Raw genomic sequence first — 21,594 nt, forward strand, 5'->3', positions numbered from 1 at the left:
CACTATTGCCATGTCTCAATGGGGTTTCAACATTTAACGGTTGTGAGATATTCAAGTTACACACGTTGCATGCTTTCCTCTCCCCCTCCCCCCCCCCCCACTGAATTCAGTCCTGAGGAGTCTGAAATGTTTATTAGTGGCTTCACTAAAATAAATGTGGTTAACAGTGGTAGCTAAGGTGCTGCTGGAGGCTGCTGCTGCACGCCTGGTGTCCTGGCGGCACGTGCACAGCGCTAGACCGCGATCTGCAGGCAGATTTCAGGTGCGGGGGCATGGCCAGGACAGGTGGGTGTGGCCATGACAGCTTTAATGTATTAAAAAAAAAAAAAGTAAATAAAGTCCTCCACTGCTCTCTCTCTCTCTCTCCTTTCTTCACCCTTCCACCCCCCTGCAAATGCTGCACATGGGGCCGTGCATCAAAGAAATCACCAGGCAGAGAGGAGGAGGATTCAAAGAAGAGGAGGATTCAAAGTGGATGGTGATGGGAGGGGCAGGAGCAAACCGCCTCTCTGATTGGCTCCCTGGCACACCATGTGAAGCGTCGCCGCACGGGAACACAATCCTGTTGTAGCCCCTGCTGGCTGACGCGTCAGTTTGTAGTGAGCCAGGAAGCTAGGGGGCACTGGAGACAGCCAGGGAGGTGGTAAGGGGCTTGTGAGAGGCACACGCTGCCGCTGGCTGCACTGGGTACCAAGCCTTATGCTTGTTACCAATTTTGTCTGCCACACAAACTACAGCAAACCCATAAATGCATCTGCATATCTTCCACAGGTCCCCAAACGTGCTACACTCACGTCTTCATCACATCGTTCATTGGTTAAACTTCAGCCAGGAATTCTGGGCAGTGACATGCAAATGATCAGCCAGTGGGCATGTCACTTTTAGGATACATTAGGTTTACCCTGCAGACATTATTCAAATGACAAGCTGTCCATGCCTCTTAAGTTATTTAGATGCAACTATCCATGCCTCTTAAAGCTGCAGTTCAAGCAATATCCAACATATATATTTTTTTAAATAAATCAGTTCTGTACTATGCGAAAATACTTGTAGCATTAAAAAAAAAAAAAAAGTTAAGACATTTTTTATGTATTCTAGTGTAACAAGCATTTTTGTTTCTATAGCAACTATTTACAAAGTCACATCCCCTTCTTCTGAGAGAGGCTCTGGCTCGAACCCTGCCCTCTCTCTAGCAGTGAACCAATTGTATCTAGTGACTGCCTGGTCACATGATCTTCCACATAGAACTTTGCACCTTGGGTACTCTTCTGCAGCCCTAACAGTGATGTAAAGAACCCCCAAGACGAATCTTCAGTGATTGATTACAGGAGAACGGATCGATCGGCAACTTCGCTAAACACTTGTCAGTGTGCAGATTGTATTGATGCACATATTGAATGGGTGGGGGGAAAAAAACAGACACTTTAACTGCAGCATTAAGCTTCCAGCTTTGATCATTTACAGTTTCCTCAATGCTTTAAAATAATGAAGGCTGTGCCCCGATGTAAAAGAATGCAATGACAGAAATAGGCTTTTACTGATCAGAAATAACACACTTTTAGTCCATTTTCTTGAATGAAAAAATATTTAACAAAGTGTCAATTGTGATAAATATGTTGTAAGCAATACATGTAAACAATTCTTACAATTGGCATATCCTAGATATATCATAATCCCATCCTTTTCAATATAAAGATATCTTTTGGTAATGCAACAAAATATTTACAACACATTTTTAGAATGAAAAGAACATACCTGGCATACACCACTTATAAATGACCTACACAGCTATGACATATAACTTGAAAATTAGCCTCTCCCCTTCACTCAAGAACATGAAAGTTCCTCATAGATAACTTATGAGCATTTGGGACGACACATTTCATGTTTTAATGGAAGATCTTAACAGAAGAGGAGACTGTTTCCGAATGCTCCTGCATTAAAAGTGCAGTCCCATTTTGTGCCAACGTAATGGCAGCAATGTATCTAATGGAATAAACAGTAGTGAATATGTTTCTTTAAAAAATAAAAACAGTATTGAACAATTTTAAAAGTTTAAAGTTTTTCATTTTCAGAGTAGAACTATTGGGGGAGAACTTGTTTCGCTTTGTTGCTTTCTTCCTAATAATGTAAGCAGATTTATGCACACAGGCAGATGGAAAGACCTGTCTCACGGACCTCAAAACAGCGAGACTCAGCTGATTTTAACTCTTTAAGTTGACACCTCTGGGTAATTTATATATACGAAGAGCAAAAGAAACGAGAACTAATGCAACAAAATGTTTACAAAAATTACAATACCACTTTCCAAAACAACCTCTACTTGTGTTTTGTTAAAGCCATCAGTTATCAAGGTTTATACCATCCAACGTATTACTGCCATTAGGTCACTTTGCTTTTTCATGGGGATGCAGCTCTAAGTCATCGATGATGAACTTTACATTGGTCCCATGAAAGGTATCACGACCTGAAAACAAATTTAGGCCAGGATTCACAAAGCCACAATGTGGGGTCTCTCACCTTGATAAGGCGTTTCCAACTAACGAATAGCAGCTAAAGATGGATCCAGGTGCAATACGTAGAAAACAAAATTTTGTAAATAATTTAACAGTCTACTTGGCTTCCCTAAACAAGTCTAAAGCCGAGTCCATGGTGACTCAGCCCGTGAGGAGGCGCGCTGAGGCTTAGGGAAAGCGGGTGCTTTCCCTGGCCTTGGTTAGCGCGCCATCCGGGGGCGTGTCGGGGGGCGGCCAGTGACGTCACGGAGCTGGTTCGCACTCATTGGAAAAGACCTACGCTTCCGCACGCTTGCGGAAGCGTAGGCGAGCCCCTACTACAGCCACTCTCATTGCGGCTGCAGGGGCTCACTGGTAAGTGAGAGCGCGCCTCAGCACGGGTCAGCGCATAAGCGCTGTCCATGCCCGAGGCCTAACCATGCTAGTATATATTTGGCTAATCTCATTTGGGAAATTAATTGCAAGTTGAATCTGAATGGGGTGTTTGTTAACCCTTACCACATCCTGTCCTTATCAGAGAAGCTATAAAGATAAGGGGAGAAGAGAGGGGGATCTCTCGCTGTACTAGCACTTGCTGAACATGGTCACATGGGAAGGGTTTGATTTCCTCTGGCTGCTCCCTTCTAAGGCTTGTAATATAGTACGCCCTGGTGCGCGCACGGCATGCACGTGGTGCGGGCGTTTCGTGTGTAGAGGGTGAGCGGTAACGCACGCAGCTAGGGGGCATGGCTAAGACATCACAGCGCTAGGCCGCGCTGTGATTGGTTCACAGAGTCATGTGGCGCTGCGACAGCGCGAAAATACAATTCTCTTGTACTTTCCCTGGTCTGCCGCGCCACCGCTCACGGCCATGCGCATCCCTAGTATAGAAACATCTGGCTAACACCGCCAATTATAATTGGCGCGCGCACTATATTACCAGCCTTAGAAGGGAGCAGCCAGAGGAAATCAAACCCTTCCCATGTGACCATGTTCAGCAAGTGCTCAACTAACCATGTTTACATACTCGTTTTAAAATATTATTTAAAAATACTTATAGGTGTTAGATTTTGGTTAAAAAAAAAAAAAAAAACCATCACTCAGATGTAACCCTTTAAAAAAAAACCTGACATTAGTTCACTTTGGTCTTAGGAGGGATTGTCCCTTTAAATGCTTATGTGTGTTGATTTTAGCCTCAAAGTCTTTCAGAAGTCTGTGCACTAAATAGGACATAGATATTTAATACCAATTGTATAATGAGGTACCTAGAGTAACTTTAACCCCTCTCCTGTTGGCTTTCACAACAGATAAGGGTCTATTAGAATTGCCCCAGAATGTAAAACAATACAGTGCAGTAGCTATTCCAAACACATTACTGTGTTCATAATTCAAGGTGGCACATTTAACTATGGGTCTCAAACATTTTAGTCTGGGATGTAATTTGTTTGATATCTAACTTAATACAGAACATCTACATTTCATAACATTTACACTGTCATGCTTAACTTTTTAAACTTTGAATTCACCCATTCAAATTTGCATAGTTTAACCTTCCCTAATAATATATAATTAAGGAAACCGTGCAGATCTTACAATGCATTCAGTGAACACAAATTTAAAGTCCATACTCCTTTGAAAGTCTCAGCACATCCTCGGGGTAAACGTGTTCACATCGCTTTTCTAACAGAGCCTCGAAAAGACTCTTAACTTCATCCTTTTCGTTCTTGCTGAGGAGCATCACCACCTGAAACAAAAACGGAAACATAACATGTCCAGCTTGCTTGAAGTAGGCAGGTAAAGAGAGGCTCTGTGCTCTTAACCACGCAACGTAGGACTGCGACAGCTGCATTTCTGCATATAATATCGCATTGTAATCAAGACAAGTAAGAATAGCATATTGCTTACGGAACCACAAGTCTAGAACTCGTTATTGCTCACTGAATCTCATAGGCACAGTTATTGTTGGGAAGCTGGCTTTATAAATGTGGTGTGTGAATGTTTTTTTTTAAATCATTTCATTCAATGAAAGAGTTAACCAGCCTGGGTTTTAATGTCCCTGCTTTGAGGAAATTATTATAGGCTTCATTTTTCTTTTTATTCATTTTAATGTTACTGTCTGCTACTGGTTCTAAGTGTTCCCATTTCATTCGTGCTCGGAGCATTTAGAAAGCTTAGGTTCTGCAAGTTTAAGCAGATTATAAAGCATATTTGTGTATAATAAATAACTACTGTATATTTTGATTAAAAAAAAGTCACTATCAAAATATAGCTATGTAAATATAATATTGTGTGTGCAGTATGGTAACAAATAGGTTAAGAGTTTTGCAAAATATGTTTTTTTTTTCTGCCTTGCATGTAGGTCTGTGTCAGAAAAGATTAGGTTTCCAATGGCTAGATCTGCAGACCCAGGTAATCAAACAACTGAGTAAAAACCTTCTATTGTCTCAGGAAGCACCTTTCTGTTTACTTAAAAATGACAACTGGGGCGGAACGGTTTTTTAATTAGGTACCCAGATGCGTTCATCTGGGTTAGGAAAAAAAGCTTCAAAGAAGTCATAACATTTCCCAAAAAACAGTTTCTTAGAGTTACCGAAAGGTTCTGTATAACCCTTGGTGATGGTATGTTCTTTTAGAACTTCAACAAAAATTGCAAAAATAACGCCTAGTGATGTCATAAATAAGTCTGAACTGTGAATGCATCAGTCATCATAAAAAATTATTAGGTTTATGACAAATCGTAAAAAATATATATCTCAGCCTCAAGGTTAACAAAGGGTCCATTATATTGCATATGTATATGGCTGGGAGATTGTTTTAAGTATGTTACTAATTACAGGGGGCGGAGGGGTTATTGAGCTTTATATACACTGATTAAACTTGAAATAAAATAATTATTTGTTTTCAAGACAAAAGGCTATAAACCGTCCGTTGCTATGGGGAAAGAGTGTTTAGGACTGTCAGGACACACCCACATAGGAAAGGAAGGGTCAGGTGTTCGGGCACAGATTAACATACAAATTGTGTTAAAGATTCATGTCTGAAACTTAGAAAGTGGACCCTACCTTGGGGGGTAACCATATGTGCGTGTGCGGTTCTTACCTCTTCTCCCTATAACTCCTTGATACAACCTATTCCAAATCATTTGAAATTCACTAGTTTCATTTTTAAAGTATAAATTTGTTTTATTCTGTAGCTGTCTGATTTTATTATTACTTTATATTCTTTTCTAATTAGTTTTGTAAGCACTGTAACATTTCATTATATTAAATATAAGCTGTAAATAATACCGTCTTTGAGCTCCAATTGAATCAGTTTACCTTTAAAGGGATTGTCCTCCGCCGTTGATGGGTTTTACCATCCTGTTTTTATAAATTGGGATTTTGTTACATTTGTAAATCTGTCTGTTAATAAGCGGAGCGAGAATTCCTTAGGTGTGAGACCATAAATTAATCCTGGTGGTGTTGTATAATTGGGGTGTTGTGTGGAGGATTTTTGGGGTGTGCATGTTCTTTTTTGTGCCCTGCCGGGGAGGTAGGAGGCAAACTGATTGTAGTTAACTCGTTTGACACACAAACTTCCCAGTGAGTACGCGACCATCATTAATAATCTTTTCTAAAGGAAGGGTAGGTAGCATACCTGTATGCATTCAATGCTACAAAATGTCACGAATTATATGGGCCGTCGTTGTTTAATCATGTCTTAGCCATTTATTGGTCTTGCATGTTAACACTGCACAGCCAATAAATGGCTAAGATACAATTAAGCATCAAGATATTGTTACCGTTTATACAGCGCTCACTGTCTGGGGCCAGTGTTATTTATTGTTTTTTTTTCCTAAAGAAAGACGTTTTACTTAAATGAATCTGTTTATACAGATTGGACTCAATTGGATAGTAAGCTCTTCGGAGCCGGGACTCCTTTTCCTAATTGTTACTTTTATGTCTGAAGCACTTCTTCCCTTTACGCGTTATTTATATTATTTGTTATCTATATGATTGTCACGTGTATTACTGCTGTGAAGCGCTATGTACATTAATGGCGCTATATATAGACATACATACAGTGTAGAATATATAATTCAGTTTTTAATAAAACTGCAGTTAATTCCTAGCTGGTGCTGTATTGATCTAAACCAGGCTATTAACGCATCAAAGCTGGAATGGCTACCCATATTTATGCGAGGAAAGTAAAGTAGTGGTTTTACATTTCTCCTCATGACCGTAAGCAAGAACAGGTATTTTCGGTAACTAATGAATATATCATATGGATATACACATGGAGGTTCATTCACCGTCGTTTGCAAATAAATTGGTCATTACTAAAACCTGGTTAAGGGCCATCAAAGCTGGTGATCCCTATGAAGGTCAGAGAACCTCTGGTGTAAAAGATCCAGTTAAGTATTGGTTTTGAATACACAAGCTGGCCACATACATCACACACAGTTTATATTTCAAATGTCCCACCCTTCCATCCGTAATTGATAGAAACATACCTTAAAACGTTCTGCTTTGCTCAGGTGTGAAAGGTACTGGTATGTCAGTCTGGGGTCCTTATCCAACAGGCTATCTTTCAGTGACTGTACAATCAGCAAAAAGGTGTCTCCTTCTAGCTTGTTGCTCAGCAATGCTGGCAAGTCTTTTGGTTCTATGAGAGACAAGAGTTCTGCACAGGCAGCCATATCCTTCTCAGCTTTTATCTCATTTATTAGCTGACCAAACTCGTAGGCATTGGATGGTTTTGTAATCTGAGCTTTTGCTGTGGTTGCCAACGGCACATTGTTTTCATGGGGGCTGTGATGCATAGAAACCGCTTCATCATTTTCAGCACTCCCATCCTTTTCATACACCTTAAAACATTAAGGAAAAAACAGTTTAGCTTTAATATGTACTAAGCACACATAGCTTCTAAAATGTTTAATAAATATCCAGGGAAACCTAGGCAAGTTTGTGTCAAAATACTGGTATTCTGATACACAAAACAGGGACTTCCTCTGTTGAATGGGGAATATATGGAAGTTACGATTAAAATATTCAACACTTTATGCCAGTGTTTTTCAACCAGGGTTCCTATGAACCATTGGGTTCCCCAGGCATTCCTAAAGGGCTGCCTGTAATTTTCAGGTCATTCGAAAATTGTACCAAATAAAGAAGAATTTACAATGCATGTGATCTCAGCCTGTTACAGTTGGTTGGAATTCCTTACAATACATCTTATCTCAGACGCGCTATTAGAGGGTGGGGGGACCTTACAATGTATGTGAACTCAGACGCATGAATAGAGAGGGTTGGAGTTCCTTACAACGCATCTTATCTCAGACGCGCTATTAGAGGGGGCTGGGGTTCCCAAGGCTTCGATTATACCATCTGCGGCTGGGCACGCGTTCTCGTGACGTCATCGCTGTGATGCGGCCGAGCGACATGTACACTGTAGGCAGGAGGCATCCGGAGGAGACAGGGGGGCGTGGCCATGAGCGGTTCGCCCTCATTGGCTGAACCACTCACATGACGCGGCCTTCACCTTCTGAAAACAAAATCCCAGGTCTGTTCTCATGTCAGCGCGCCCCGCAGTTGCGGTCAGCGCGCCCCGCAGTTGCTGTCTGCACGCCCCGCAGTTGCTGTCTGCACGCCCCGCAGTTGCTGTCTGCACGCCCCGCAGTTGCTGTCTGCACGCGTGTCGCGCTTGGCAAGTAAATTTTTATTACATTCTCGCAATTATCTCATGACACAAGGTGATCAAACTTTTCTATAAAGGATTTATAACCCAGGTGAGTTTTAGGACCTGTATGGTCATGCCTTGTAAGTGGCAGCAGGCTTAAGACGCTTTGGCCAAAGGCTTCAACTAAATGACCCCTTTTTTACAAGAGATATATAGGTATTGCACTGTGTATTTTTGTCCCATTGGAAGTAGCTTTGGGCATCTTTGTTTTTTGTTTTCTACTATTACTGCCCAATTCTTGGACACTATAATCATAAAAGAAGATGGTTGCATTGGAGCACCCAGCTGCAGGAAACCCTCATGCCACCACAGATAGCTACACAAAATTAAATGTGTCATTTTACGCAAAACTCTGTATTCAAGCTGGGGTATCAAAGTCAGAGACCAACGCCTCCGTTTACTCTATTGTGCCTTTGTTAAACAATACTCTGATAAAGCACAGGCACGCGCGTGAAACGCGCAAGGGCATTTACCTTTGCTGATTTTATGTGCCAATAAATCTCCTTTGTACAATTAGACAGCAGTCCGGTTTTCCATTTTTTCCTCAACGCAGCTGCACCACCGTACAACTCTACTTCTCCGTTAAACAACCCTGTCTACTTAATACAGAGACATGGAATAGACCACTAAAGATACCTACAACAACAACTTTTGATTCTGGTCGTGAAACAACAAACACTTTATACACAGATCCTCCAATGATGGCCTACAAACAGCCTCCTAACGTCTCCAACATACTCTCCAGAAATAAGCTTATATCTAAGCAGACGTAAGGAACATCGCCTCACAAACTAAGGAAATGCAAAACATTTAAACATATATGCACAGAAAACTCTATCTTTGCAGCTCAGAATAAGAAAATCCTATCCCTGAAAATCCAGCAATGTGTTATACCTAATAAAATGCAAAAAAATGCATCAACCTGAACTATCTTGATAGAGATGTACAGGCCCTTCAAACCAGGAAGAATCAGCATAGATTAACCATATCAGACTAACAACACAAGGTCACCGGTGAGACAGTACTTTTAGTATGTATGCTGGACAGTCACTGTCAAACCGATTAATGTTTATCCTCAAGAGGAAATGTTACACAGGAACAAAGGACATATAACTTCATTTTGACTCGACTTCGGCCTCAAAAAGAATGCTTTTGGGTTCATGACCCAATACGACAACCTACTGTATGATGCACTTCTCTGAGAAGCCTAACAAACTCTTGACATCTTCATTTGTAAATGGATGATGGTATTGCACAGTGGTAGGCTGTTGGTCTTGAATACACAGGTAGTTGGGTCCAATTCCTGCCTTGACCCCTCAATGTTATCCCGAGCAAATCCCTTATGTCACTCGTGCCAGAATGTACTTGAATAGGACGTGTTTATCTCAATATACATCTCCCGGTAAAATAGCTCAGCGGAAAATAAATGTTTTTATTTTTAACGCAGGACACAAATTAATCAAAGTTTTATTTTAAAGCTCTTCAAAAGGAAGCCAGGGACACGGAATTGTTTCATCCCCTTTAAAGCAGCTAAAATCAAGTCTTTTTTTACCTTTTATAAATTAGGCGGGATGGGGCACCTCTGGGGCAGAACTATGGTACTCCGAGCTCCAGGGACACCCCCCCCCCGACTGCTGAGATATTTATTTGCAAGGGAAAACAAAGATGGTTGCAGGGTCATCACAGTATGACACACGAGTAATGCTGACCCCCTATTGACCAAAACCACCATATTGTGCTTTCCCAGACAAGAATTCTTGTTAGGGATTTTCAAAATGAAACATCTGTGCTGCGGTTCATCTCTGGAAAACCACTAGTTTCAAAAAAGGTAAAAACATATATGTGTTAAAAAAAATTAAAATAATGAGCAGCACAAATTGCGGCTTTAATAGACCAACAAGAGAACTCTTCATGATGTAATAAATAGTGCCTGAAACCTCACAATTCTAATCTTGAGGATTCAAAAGCAGTCAAAACCATCTATGAAAACTTTCTTGGTTTTTCTTGATCCATCAGGCTAGTAGATCTGTGAAATATACTTACAAAAAAAAAAGATAAACAATGCTTTACCTCTTGTATGAGGATCTTCTTTCTTTGCTTTTCACTGACAGCAGCAGAAGTAAGAAGGGGTGTGATTTCATCCAATAGTTTTTTTGCTTCGGTGACACTGGGATCCACGGAGATCATTTTTTTGAGGTCACTGGCGCAATCGTGGTAATTCTGAAATCAAATACCGTAGATCAGTTTGAAATCAGAATTGTTTACAGTATTATAAAGACGGCTGGGTGGTGTAATCTTTGGGATACCAAGAGCTTAGGGAAAGTAAAAACTGTACATGCTTCTTCACCTGTTATTCTCCACAGCACAACAGAGGAAACCAGTTTTTTTATGTGCCGAAAAAGAACAGAACCAAAGGCAAATCTCCATATACTCCAGCCTCTCTGGTCCCCCTGTAATCACTATGCAGCAAAATTACATTGAATACATGCATACATCTCTGAAGGCTATGCTTGCTGCATCCATACCCAGAGATTAATAGATGGTAACACAAGGAGAATTGTTTTCCTAAATAAATAAATAAAAATATCACTCATTCACGTCTCAGGTCTGCAACCCAGTATTTTTTTACCATTATCGCTTAGCATACAATGCTTCCACTGCAGCCAGGGATTCTGGGAAATGACATGAAAACGAGCACACAGTGCCACCTTTTGCAACATGTCCATTTTTTTTAATCTCACAGTACATGATTTAAGTAATAATGAAGCAACTTGGAGAAAGCAAATAAAAGAATAAGAGTAACCCAAACTAATGTTGTGTTTTATATTCTGGATTTGCAAATCAAAACACAGAGCATGTTCCGAACAAGCAGAAGAATATTTGGTACCAGATTTAAGCAGTCAAGGATGTATTTGGACGTAAAAAAGAAACTTGAGAAAAAAATTAGAAGCCATTTATTGCCAATATTTACAATATGCTCTTTTCAACATGGCTGGGTGTCATGAAATGACAAAGTGGCGCCGTATGACATTACGTAGCATCTCGTTGTCATGGCAATGGGCGTCACGTGATGCTGTTATGTCACATGGCGTTCCCATTGGCATGGTAACACGGCGCCATTTGACGCTGCGCGGCCATATGGGCAGTAGTTGCACGGGGAGATGCCAGGAGTTGCCACCACCCGGAGGTTTACTAGGTAAACCTGTAGCCCAGAAATACGTGGCCAAAACCCGTAGTCTCCGGGTGAAACCTGGAGTGGGGGCAACCCTGACAGCAAGTCACGCCCATAACTTAGAATACCGTTTCCTGTGTGTTAACGCTGCACCTGCAAGCAAAGCAGCGGATTGCAAAAGCAGAACAAAAATATGTTGCTTGCGGTGCAAAAATTCGGGAGTAGTGTTGTAATGCTTTTGGCAGTCTAGGTTGCCCCTTTACCTCTAATCCTCTGTGGGCCTGAGCTCGTCTGTACAAAGCTTTGATATTCAAAGCATCCCGCTGCAGAGCACAATCACTGTCATGCCTGGCCTCTTCGTACTGGCTTAGTTTCAAGTAACAGAGAGCCCTGCAATAAAAAGGAAGAGTGCAGAGTCAGCTGAAAATGTATCATTGGTCAGCCAGCAGTTTTGTACATCATACCTTAGAGGGGGTTTCTCACTTTCTTATCCACTATAACCTTCTTTATGTGCCTGCTATTTAGCAAACTGCCAACTTCACAATGCAAGACCAGCAACCAATAAGGGACAAACCGCCTTTGAGCTGATCTTGCACTTTCTTAAACCAGGCTTTACAAAGCTGTATTTCTTGATTCTATGTTCTAGCCAGTAATTCAATGTCACAGGTCCAATATAAGCTTACCCACTGTTCTGGTTTAAAACACAAAAAGCAGGTCCTACACTAAACCTGACATCATCACTTTATCTTATTGCTTAATCAGATTGGTATGTATTTTTTCTCACCTCAAACTAATTAAATGAGGACTAACCTTCATAAATAACACTATTTAGAAAAAGTGTGTGTACACACACACACACACACACACACACACACACACACACACACACGTGTATATATACACACATACATACAGATATAGAGAGATACACAAATACACATCTTTTAGAAGTTTTTTTTCTTTTTTTATCAAAACCCCCTCACAGATAACAATGCAGAAGTGGCTGCTAGCAGTTAGAGAAACCATAAGAAAAATAACTCCATCTAGAGATTCTCCTATAACAAAATCCAGTGGTAGGGAGAAGGCTAACAAACATTAAATGGCAACGGAGATGGTCTGTTACAATTCAGTAAATCTGTATTTTATTTTAATACTGAATATATAATATTTAGTATTAATGGGTCAGTTCCACATCGCTTTCTGTGGTAAGGTTCACTCCCCCTAAAGTAAAAAATGTTTGCTTCTTGTGTAAAAAAAATAGAAAATTCCTATTTTCTTTAGGATCCTTTCACTTCTGTTAAAGCTGCAGTTAAGTTTTTTTTTTTTTTTAATTAATTTTTTTACTTCAATAGTTTCATGTGTGCAATCTCTAATTACCTAAAGAACTGTATAGCTGCAGCTCAATTCGTTCTCCATGTATTGATAGGCGAAATTTGGTGACATAATTAGAGCTGGCATATGTTTTTATTTGCTTCTGTCAGTCAGTGGAAGCTCATGAATATTCATGAGCACTCCTGCACTGACATGTGCTAGAGGGAGGGCAGGGCTGACAAAGGGCTTGTGACAGGACATGAAGGGGCAGTGCCTTAGCAAATGGCTGTTAAAATAGAATACAAGAAAATTGGTCTTTCAAAGTTGTTTTTTTAAAAACAGAAAAAGCTAAAAGTATTTTTTCTTACTACAGAACTGATTTATTAAAAAAAACACACATGCAGGATATTGACTGAACTGCAGCTTTAAGTGGCAATTATTATTCTGCCCCATTATCTCTTTTCCTCAGCCTTAACATATAATTGTATAGCAGAGGGAGAAGTGAACAAGGCTTAAACAAGGCAACTGACCCTCATTTGCTTAGATAGCAAAAGAATATGTAGTGGTAAACTGCATTGTTTATGGCAGTAGGTGAATCTAACTCCCGGGCCACTGATAGGCAAAAGGGATAGTTGGGCCTAGTGTCTTGGGATTGGCATGTCCCACCCTTCCATGGGCCTCTCAACATCCAGTTTCAATCTGACTGTCCCCTGTGTCCCCCTCATCCCATCTAATTATCCACTACCTCAAAAACTTTGCGGCAGCCACGAGACGCCACCACTGTGGCCCCTGAGCCCATCTCCTGTGAACAAAGCAACCCACGCCCAGCTCACTTCCCAAACCACATCACTGCTCCCGGTCAACCGATTTTACAGTTTCTCTCGAGCCCTGGCTAACTTTTTAAGCGTTTTTTTAATGTAAATAGAAAATTTAGATTAAACCAATGCAGGAGATGTGATCTGTTTCTCATGCAGCACCACACACTGTATACACTGCCATATGCGTTTGATGGCAGGGCCCCATACAGTACCCACTGCCACAGTGAGGGCACTCCAGGGGCTCTTCTGACGTCCAAGCAACATCATACTATTTTCTTAGAGGGAGATCATGTTGACCGTGCCGTCCAAGCAGTGGCATAACTATGCTTTAAGGCAGGGGTGCGCAAACTTTTAAGTTCACGCCCCCCTTGCCTACGCCCCCCTCTTTACCTGCTCTCGGGCTCCAAGTGTCATATGACGCGTTGTCATGGCGACGCATCAGGGAAGAGCCGGCTGAGAGCAGGTAAGTGAAGTTGCAGAGGCCTCGCGCCTCCCCCGGCATTTAATCTACATGCCTGTGGGAAAAGCGCGGGGCTCTGCAACCGCGTGCCCCCCTTAGAAAATCCCCTCGACCCAGTTTGTGCACAGCTGCTTTAAGGCAGGAGTGCGCAAAGTTTTGACCCATGGCCTTCTCACCTCCCCCTCCTGCAAGGCTCAGGCGTCAAATGACGTTGTGGGGTCATGTGACGTCACGTGACTCCACGGCATCATTTGGCGCCGCTTACATGGAGACGCGGCACCGAAGATCAGGTAGGAGAAGCTGCAGAGGCCTCGCGCAGTGCCTTGGGGGAGAGCGTGGGACCACTGTAGCCGCCGCACCCCACCTGGAAATTCTCCCGCCCCCTCTGGGGGGCGCACCCCACACTTTGCGCAGCCCTGCTTTAAGGGGGCCCCAGGCTACGTCGTGGTGTCACGTATGCGTGTTGCCATGTGACGTTGTGTCGCCATGACGCCACATCCCGACACTGACGTCATGGAGGGCTGCTGTGTTACAGAGGCAATCCGTTTCATTGCTGTGGGGAAGACCGCGGGAACTCTGTAACTGCTTGGGGGAGTTGGGAGTCATCAAGAGTCTGGAGGGAGGGCCCTATCTCCCTTCCTCCCCCCCAGATCTGGGGCCCCGGGACATGCCCGGGCGCTAGTTACGCCACTGCATCTGAGCAGTAAACATGATAGCAATGAAAGTGAAGCCCCCTCCACTATGCACGTAACTGGGGGATGGTCAGGACCATGTAATCGCTACCCATAAAGCCAGCATGACCAGGGTTCAGGCACCCTAAGGATTAAGTAAAAGTTAAACTTGTACATACATAAACGTATGTTTTTAACCATCTATGTAACTATGACAGTAAAGCAGAGTGGTTTATCAAGCCAACACCTCATCTTAATAAGTCACATAGGTAGATCGCACCCTTAAAAAGTAACATGCTGAAGTGAATACATATGATTTACAATACTGTCATTTGAACCTCTTCATTGATAGAGCGGAAAAATCATGCATCGCTGGCAGATAACGGGTTACAAATATATGAACAGATTAAAATATTGCAAATCATGGTGATTGAGCAATCTTTTTTTCTTGTAGGCTAAAGCGCTCAAATGCAGGTGCATTAAAAAAGAACGCTGTGACGTTCGAAACGCGTTGGATGGGTCTCTTGTCACATTAAAGTGCCCTTTTAATCATATTTTTCGTTTTGGGTCCTTCCTGCTCCGTTTTTGCTGGTGCGCTTTTTGGTTTCCCTTTTCCTGGTTTTTACACTTACCTATTGGTGTATACGGAACACTCTTCAGGATTTAACTTTAAACATTCCGTATACTTCTTCTCAGCTTCTCTGTACTGGCCCTTCTTTACATGTTCATTCCCTTCTTGCTTCAGAGACAAGAACTTCTTTTTGGCTACTTCACCTAAACAAACAAATTCAAGATATGAGAGATGTCCCATTAGTCTAATGTTGTGCCCTCTACATACTTGTATTGTATCCAGCTCTTAAATGCACAATATTTAAAATTTAAATCAATATTAAAAGAAATTATAACTAATGTTGTAACCCCTCATTTCCTTAGATGTATTAATAGGTGGACACTAAGGCAGGGGCCTGACTCCACCTCCCCTGTACATGAGAGAATATTCAGCCGTCAAGGGACCAGGCTGGGGTTAGACAACGCAGAGGGACACGTATCTTTTGAATAACAATACTTTCTACATGAGCAACACAGAAATCACAAACCGTGGTCCCTCAGAATCGGAGGACCATAAACAATATTTATGACACTCATATAAAGAGGATAAGAATGTTCCCCGCTGCGCAATTGTCCCACAGTGTTTCTTACGCTATTCCAGGGGCCCAGACACCAACTGTCAATAGAGGTCAACTGTTGGTGCCAGCACAGCGCTGGAGCTCATGTGAAATGTAGGCATATTAATAGGTATAGGCCTGTTACTACCATTCTTTGCAAAGTATTAGTGGATGTGTTTCCACTTAGTCTACTCCGTTTCAGAACCCCTTGTTTACATGGGTCCTCTTTATTCAGACGATGTACTCTCCTGAATCGTACCCGCTACCTCCAGTATGGGCTGTTCTGCCCGACTAGAAAGGCTCTGCCACAACGCTTTCTCTCGCCAGGCTGCTCAGAACAGGTTCTCTCTCTTTTCCTCTCCGCAGGTCTCTCTCTTGCTGATGTGCTCCTCTCTAGCTATACCTCTCCAAATCACGCCTTCCGTGATATCATCCTTCTCGGTATCCTATAATCTCAGTCTTTCCTTGATCCATAGTATTTGGCCAGAGGGCATGTCCACTAATGTACTTATGAGTGTTCATATTGGTGTTATAATTCTTGATATAGAAAAGCAGCAAGAGAGAGCTCAGAGTATTTAGAAACGATGCAGATGATCATTATGTTACAAAATGGTTGAGAAAGTAAATGATCATTTCTGCATATGTGTTATTGCACTTCCACTTGTTAGCTCTAAATGTACTTATTTATTTTAGAATAGCTCTTTTGTCATTGATCATATACTTCATTGTGAAATTATCTAGTAACCTCTAAACGGCATTGAACTATACCAGCCATATACAAGTGCAACTTTCTAAATCCAGCATTGTCATGTGTCCTACGTTTTTATTTCTCTTTTAAGTACAGACCACTAGCAAAATCAATTCCATTGTATGCTCTGTGATATTGGTTACTGTGCTTTTCACAGTTTCATAGCTATATGAACATCTATTTAGCATATATTCAACTATGAATATGCCTGTGCTATACAGTGTTCAGTGGGATCGAGAAGAACAGTCGTTATAGAGTGGCACTGGTCTTCCGGGACTCAACCACGAGATCATTTGGTGTAGCAATCATGTGGTCGCAGGCACACTCCCCAGAACGTGAGAGGAAGTGGAGGTTACTCCGATTCTGTTCACCGCATCGAATGTGATCTTTCGCTAGAAAATTAGCATTTCATGCATACTCTGTACGCCATAAAGCCCCTAGAGCGCCAGCCCTTATGACATGCAGAGAACGTCTTGGGCCACTCAAAGGATTAAATACGCACCTAACACCTGTAACTATGTTAATAATAATACTGTTTTTTCTTATGTAGAAAAGTTGATTAGACATAAGGAGTCCTTGCCCCATGCAGCTTACAAACACATTTCTGGAGCCTGAGGCACAGGGAGATAAGGGGCCATATTTATGTTTTGGTGACGTTACCATTGTGACGTCACTAGCGCGACAGACACAGGTCTCAGAGACGTTACATTTGAGTTTTTGCAGCTGTAGCTCTATTTTAGTATATTACAGGGCCTCATAGAGCTACTATAGCCCAGCGTCTCCACGGGCATCCGCTATGACCACTATTCTAGCCAGGTAGATTATCAATCATATTGCAGTGTTCATTAGGAGTTATAGCCACTGCCAGTATTTAGTAGTCTGTGAGCTGTTACAATGAGACTATGCTACTAGGTAGCATTGCTCTGTAGGGTTTTTGTTTCACATGGTTCACCTTATTTTCACATACCCGATATACTTGGTCACTTGTAACACTGAGAGGTTTTTGATTGCAATCCGCGCTTGTGCTGTCCTCAGAGAAGTAGTTCAATACTTTTGCTGCCTTCCGTAAGGAGAACTTGTAACACTGTACAGTTTACAATTTGCACACTCCCACGTGATTTTATCAGTGACCATTTATGCAGCATCTCTCTCTCGTCGCAGATAACAATTTAATTTGTTTTTAATATATTAGTTCTCTCCTGGATACTTATAAAATAAAATATAACTTTTAATATCATTCTGTGAGGTTGTGTGCATCTTTACGGGGATCTGCAAATATATCCACTGTAACCAGCTCCCAGAGAGCACCCCTCCAGTACCAGTTATTACTACTAGCTGAGCAGGCACTCTCTTCACCATTACAGTATATCACATTGTGTTCTTTTGCCACAAACTACATTGGGGGTAGATGTAAAGCTGTACTTCTAGCTCCAGTGACCACCAGGGCCTTTGAAAAGAACTTATGAAATGTTCCAGTGAAATCCGAAACAAAATAAAAAGCAAGCTTCCCTGGAGTGACAATGACCCCGGCAGTCACTATTGCTCTTGGACAACAATTGTTGTCTGATATTTAAAAATTATTTCCTTGGGATCCATCAGTCCTCATGGTTCAGCTCTTGAAGGCCGCCTGGTAAAGATTATAATGATGGTCAAAAGAAAATACATAACCCTATGGCTGCCAGTGGTGCATGCAACATATTGCTGTGCGAAGGGGTTAAAAAAAAAGCAAACTGCTTAAGAATAATCTCTGGTCTCCTGAAGATTTTGGTTTCATGTTATACCGATGCACATTAGTCTTGTACAACTAACAAGGTTGTGATTCAGCATTACTTGACGAGTAGATGAATAACCAGTTCTGCATATTTTGCACATACCAGTCATAGCTTCGGATGGAATATTTTCACCAGGCTTCACTCCTTGGACGTTGACAGAGGGAGCAAAGATTCCTTCACGTCGTTGCAGTTGAATGGAAATAGGTACGGATGGAATTGGAGGAAGTTTTTCCCTCCATTTGGGCCCATCCTGGTCAATTAATGTTCTTGTAATTCTACATAGGAAAGAATCACAAGATATAAACAACTCAGGTGTTGGAAGACGGTAACAAATATAGGGAGGGGAAGAAAAAAAAAGGTTTCCTATGGATTCCAGCGTATAATGCCACCTTAAAGGTTCATTAATATCTGAGGTAAGCGTGCATTGCGCAATGGGATTCTTCACCATAAAATCAAGTGAGTATTTAAAACAAAACCACAACAATAATCTGATTAGGTAATGCAACACAGAGGGCTTTTTTTTTTTTTTTGTGTATCGGACAGCTAATTATTTTAACGTTTAATTTGTAAAAATGGCAAGCTAAATCCAGGAAAGGTTGTACTTTGTATGGTTAGCCTCTTATGTTCTGTCATTAGCATGTACTGTCAACCCCTGTATAGACCAAAGGCAACCCCTCACCTCTTCTCGACCTCTAGAAAGAACAGTCCCCTATTAGCTCTGTCATTAACAAGCAAAACCGTAACGGAATTGTTACATTCAGTAAAGCAAAGTCACACGTTATTTTACTGTGTGTATGTTTAATGAAAGCAATTACACTAGTGAGTTGTTTACAAATAGTTTTTTCTGTTATCTTTGTTACCCAAGTGGGACTGCTCCTTCAGAATGAAACTATTTAAGAAAACAGGTTATACAAGTTTTTAGCAAAAGTAAAACAAAACACTGCACGAAAAACAGGTTATTACTAGATCCTCCTTATTTGCAGATATATGTTTCTTTCTGTAAAGAAAAAAGCCTAGAGGTCAAAACCTAAAGCTTAACAAGACATATTTAAGTTGCAATACAGGTTAATTAATCCCATTACTTCTGATACTTGAAATGTTTCTCACGTAGTTAAGGAAGTACCTGGGTGCTGTGCCTCTTGGGCACTGAAGTGGTTAAATGACCAACGTTGATTGGAACGCAGCAGTCTACAAAATATCCTTCGTGCTGAATTCAATCGCTCACTCACAAAGCTGCAATAGTGCTTGGCTTACGCCACTGAATGTCAGCCCAATTGCCAGCAGCAAAATGTGGCCCATATTTACTAATGGGCCATAAAGGGTCTTCCACACTTTCCAGCGCCGGTAGACCCCTTATGGCCTATTCAAGTTGAAGTGTCTCTTCCAGTGCTGGAAGGTGCCTCATGTAATAGTACTACTTCGTAAGCATGGGCCTGAATACTTGGCAAATAAATGAATGAAGAGCTTTGAAAAATAATACGAGGTCCAAATTTATTGAATAGTAATAAGAAAACAAGAGATGAAACGTTAACAGAGGCTGAGCCCCTCAGACACAAATTATTTCTCTGAACATGCAGGTTCTTTCCAAATATTTTGTGTTCCTCAAAAGTAAAATGTTCTGCTCTGAAACCCCATCAAGTGACTGTACTCTATATCGCATGTTGACAGCCTGTGTTGTGCAATTGAACAAAATTGTGGCATCCCCATACATATAAGGCCATAGAAAGTCGCAGAGGTAGAGCAGAACCAGTGGCCCTTTTTAAAAGTCAAATAAAGGAAAGCATTATTGGGTGTTTTAGGTGACCACATAAACAAATCTATGGCATAGCCTTCTACTTTCTAAAACAATAATAAAAACACACGTACCTGTTAATGCTGTCATTTGCCACTTGCAGCCCGCTGTCTATTTGCAGTGCAGTCTTATAATCCACGTACGCTTGTCTGTATCGCTCAAGAGACTCATTTGCCATCGCTCGACGCAAGAGAGGTTTAATGGAGAACGGCTGAAGCTCAAGAGCCCTTAGGAATACAGAGACGAAACGTTAGCATAGGCGGAGCCATTCAGAAACCAATTATTTATTTCTGATCATCCAAGTTGCTTACAAATATTATGTGTTCCCCATAACTTTCAGCTTTGGCGACCCCCCACCGGTTCCCGAGAATTTCCAGAAGAGGTGCCAGTGTCCCTCCTGTAATATTGATACTGACCACTGCCACTGACCAACAGGAAGCCGCAACCGATTATGTTGCAGCTTCCTATGGGACCTGCGGGGGACCAAGGAGACTTAATTTACCCAGAACAGATCCCCAGAGCCGGCACATTTACCGGTATTTATCTCGGGAACAAGGGTGTTCCCACAACTATATAAAAAAAAAAAAAAAAAAAAAAAAAAACCAGCACCGTTCACACTCAGAAAGAAGACCTCATGGTTCCAAATGTGTAAAAAAAGAATTACTTCCACAAAAGGCAGGATTGCTGCTTTAATCTTTTTTGTTTTTTTCTATATAGCTAAAATAAAATTAAAATCCACCTTCACATACACACAGTTCTTTTTCCATATTGAAACGATCAGTACAGGGCCATGTTTCAAATGTTCTCTGGCATCAGAGAACAGGCACAAACTTTTAAGCTGGATGAAAAATAAATATGCATTTCACTTAAACGAATATGGTAATGCGCATAGCTCAACTATTTCCTGGAGGAAGAGAAAGTGGTCATGGTGCTTGGTTGGAAGGACTGGCAACACCATCAAAATCAGTAGCTAATGACATGTTCTTCCGCACGCTGCCTTTATTCAAATATTTATCCACAAAACATTATTTTAAGTAGATTTTGGATGTTTTCTTTTAAGGGTTCAAGTACTCCCAAAATGTTTCTGAGGCACAGGAAAGCAAAGCCCTTTTATAATTATTGATTCATACTATAGATACTGAATCATAAGGCAGTACAAACAGTATTTCCCATGGCAAATAAGGCAGTCAATTTTCTATTCCCAAAAATATAACAAAATGAACAGGTAAATAACCAGTGCTCCTGTTTCAACAAGAAAAGTAAGAGTCCCTGCACTGTACATAAACAGGTCTACTGAAATACAATCAATCAACAAAAGAAGGTTTTCAAAAATAGAGGCTTCGGGATATTGAACCCGATTTTACACTTCCTACAGAGATGCTTGCCTTTCAATGTATGCTTGTTTGCTTCTGTTTCAATCTCCCACTCATTGGGCATCTTAACATCTTGTTAACAATTCAAATTCTGTTGTCAC

General features: G+C 41.3%; 1 protein-coding gene across 1 annotated transcript in view; it reads right to left on the reverse strand.

Annotated features, from left to right (window-relative positions):
• Nucleotides 1–1,518: 1,518 nt before the first annotated feature.
• The window catches only part of SPAG1 (sperm associated antigen 1), an 81,724-nt gene continuing 61,648 nt past the window's right edge, over nucleotides 1,519–21,594 (reverse strand). The window contains exons 13-19 of the mRNA XM_075588471.1: nucleotides 20,195–20,347; nucleotides 18,431–18,603; nucleotides 15,275–15,416; nucleotides 11,646–11,772; nucleotides 10,281–10,430; nucleotides 6,988–7,341; nucleotides 1,519–4,239 (exon numbers count right to left, since the gene is read on the reverse strand). Coding sequence (XP_075444586.1) covers nucleotides 4,111–4,239; nucleotides 6,988–7,341; nucleotides 10,281–10,430; nucleotides 11,646–11,772; nucleotides 15,275–15,416; nucleotides 18,431–18,603; nucleotides 20,195–20,347 — 1,228 coding nt within the window. The 3' untranslated portion in view covers nucleotides 1,519–4,110. The remainder of the gene's footprint in view (nucleotides 4,240–6,987; nucleotides 7,342–10,280; nucleotides 10,431–11,645; nucleotides 11,773–15,274; nucleotides 15,417–18,430; nucleotides 18,604–20,194; nucleotides 20,348–21,594) is intronic.

Source organism: Ascaphus truei, chromosome 2 (assembly GCF_040206685.1).
Source record: "Ascaphus truei isolate aAscTru1 chromosome 2, aAscTru1.hap1, whole genome shotgun sequence".
NCBI classification, from domain to species: Eukaryota; Metazoa; Chordata; class Amphibia; order Anura; family Ascaphidae; genus Ascaphus; species Ascaphus truei.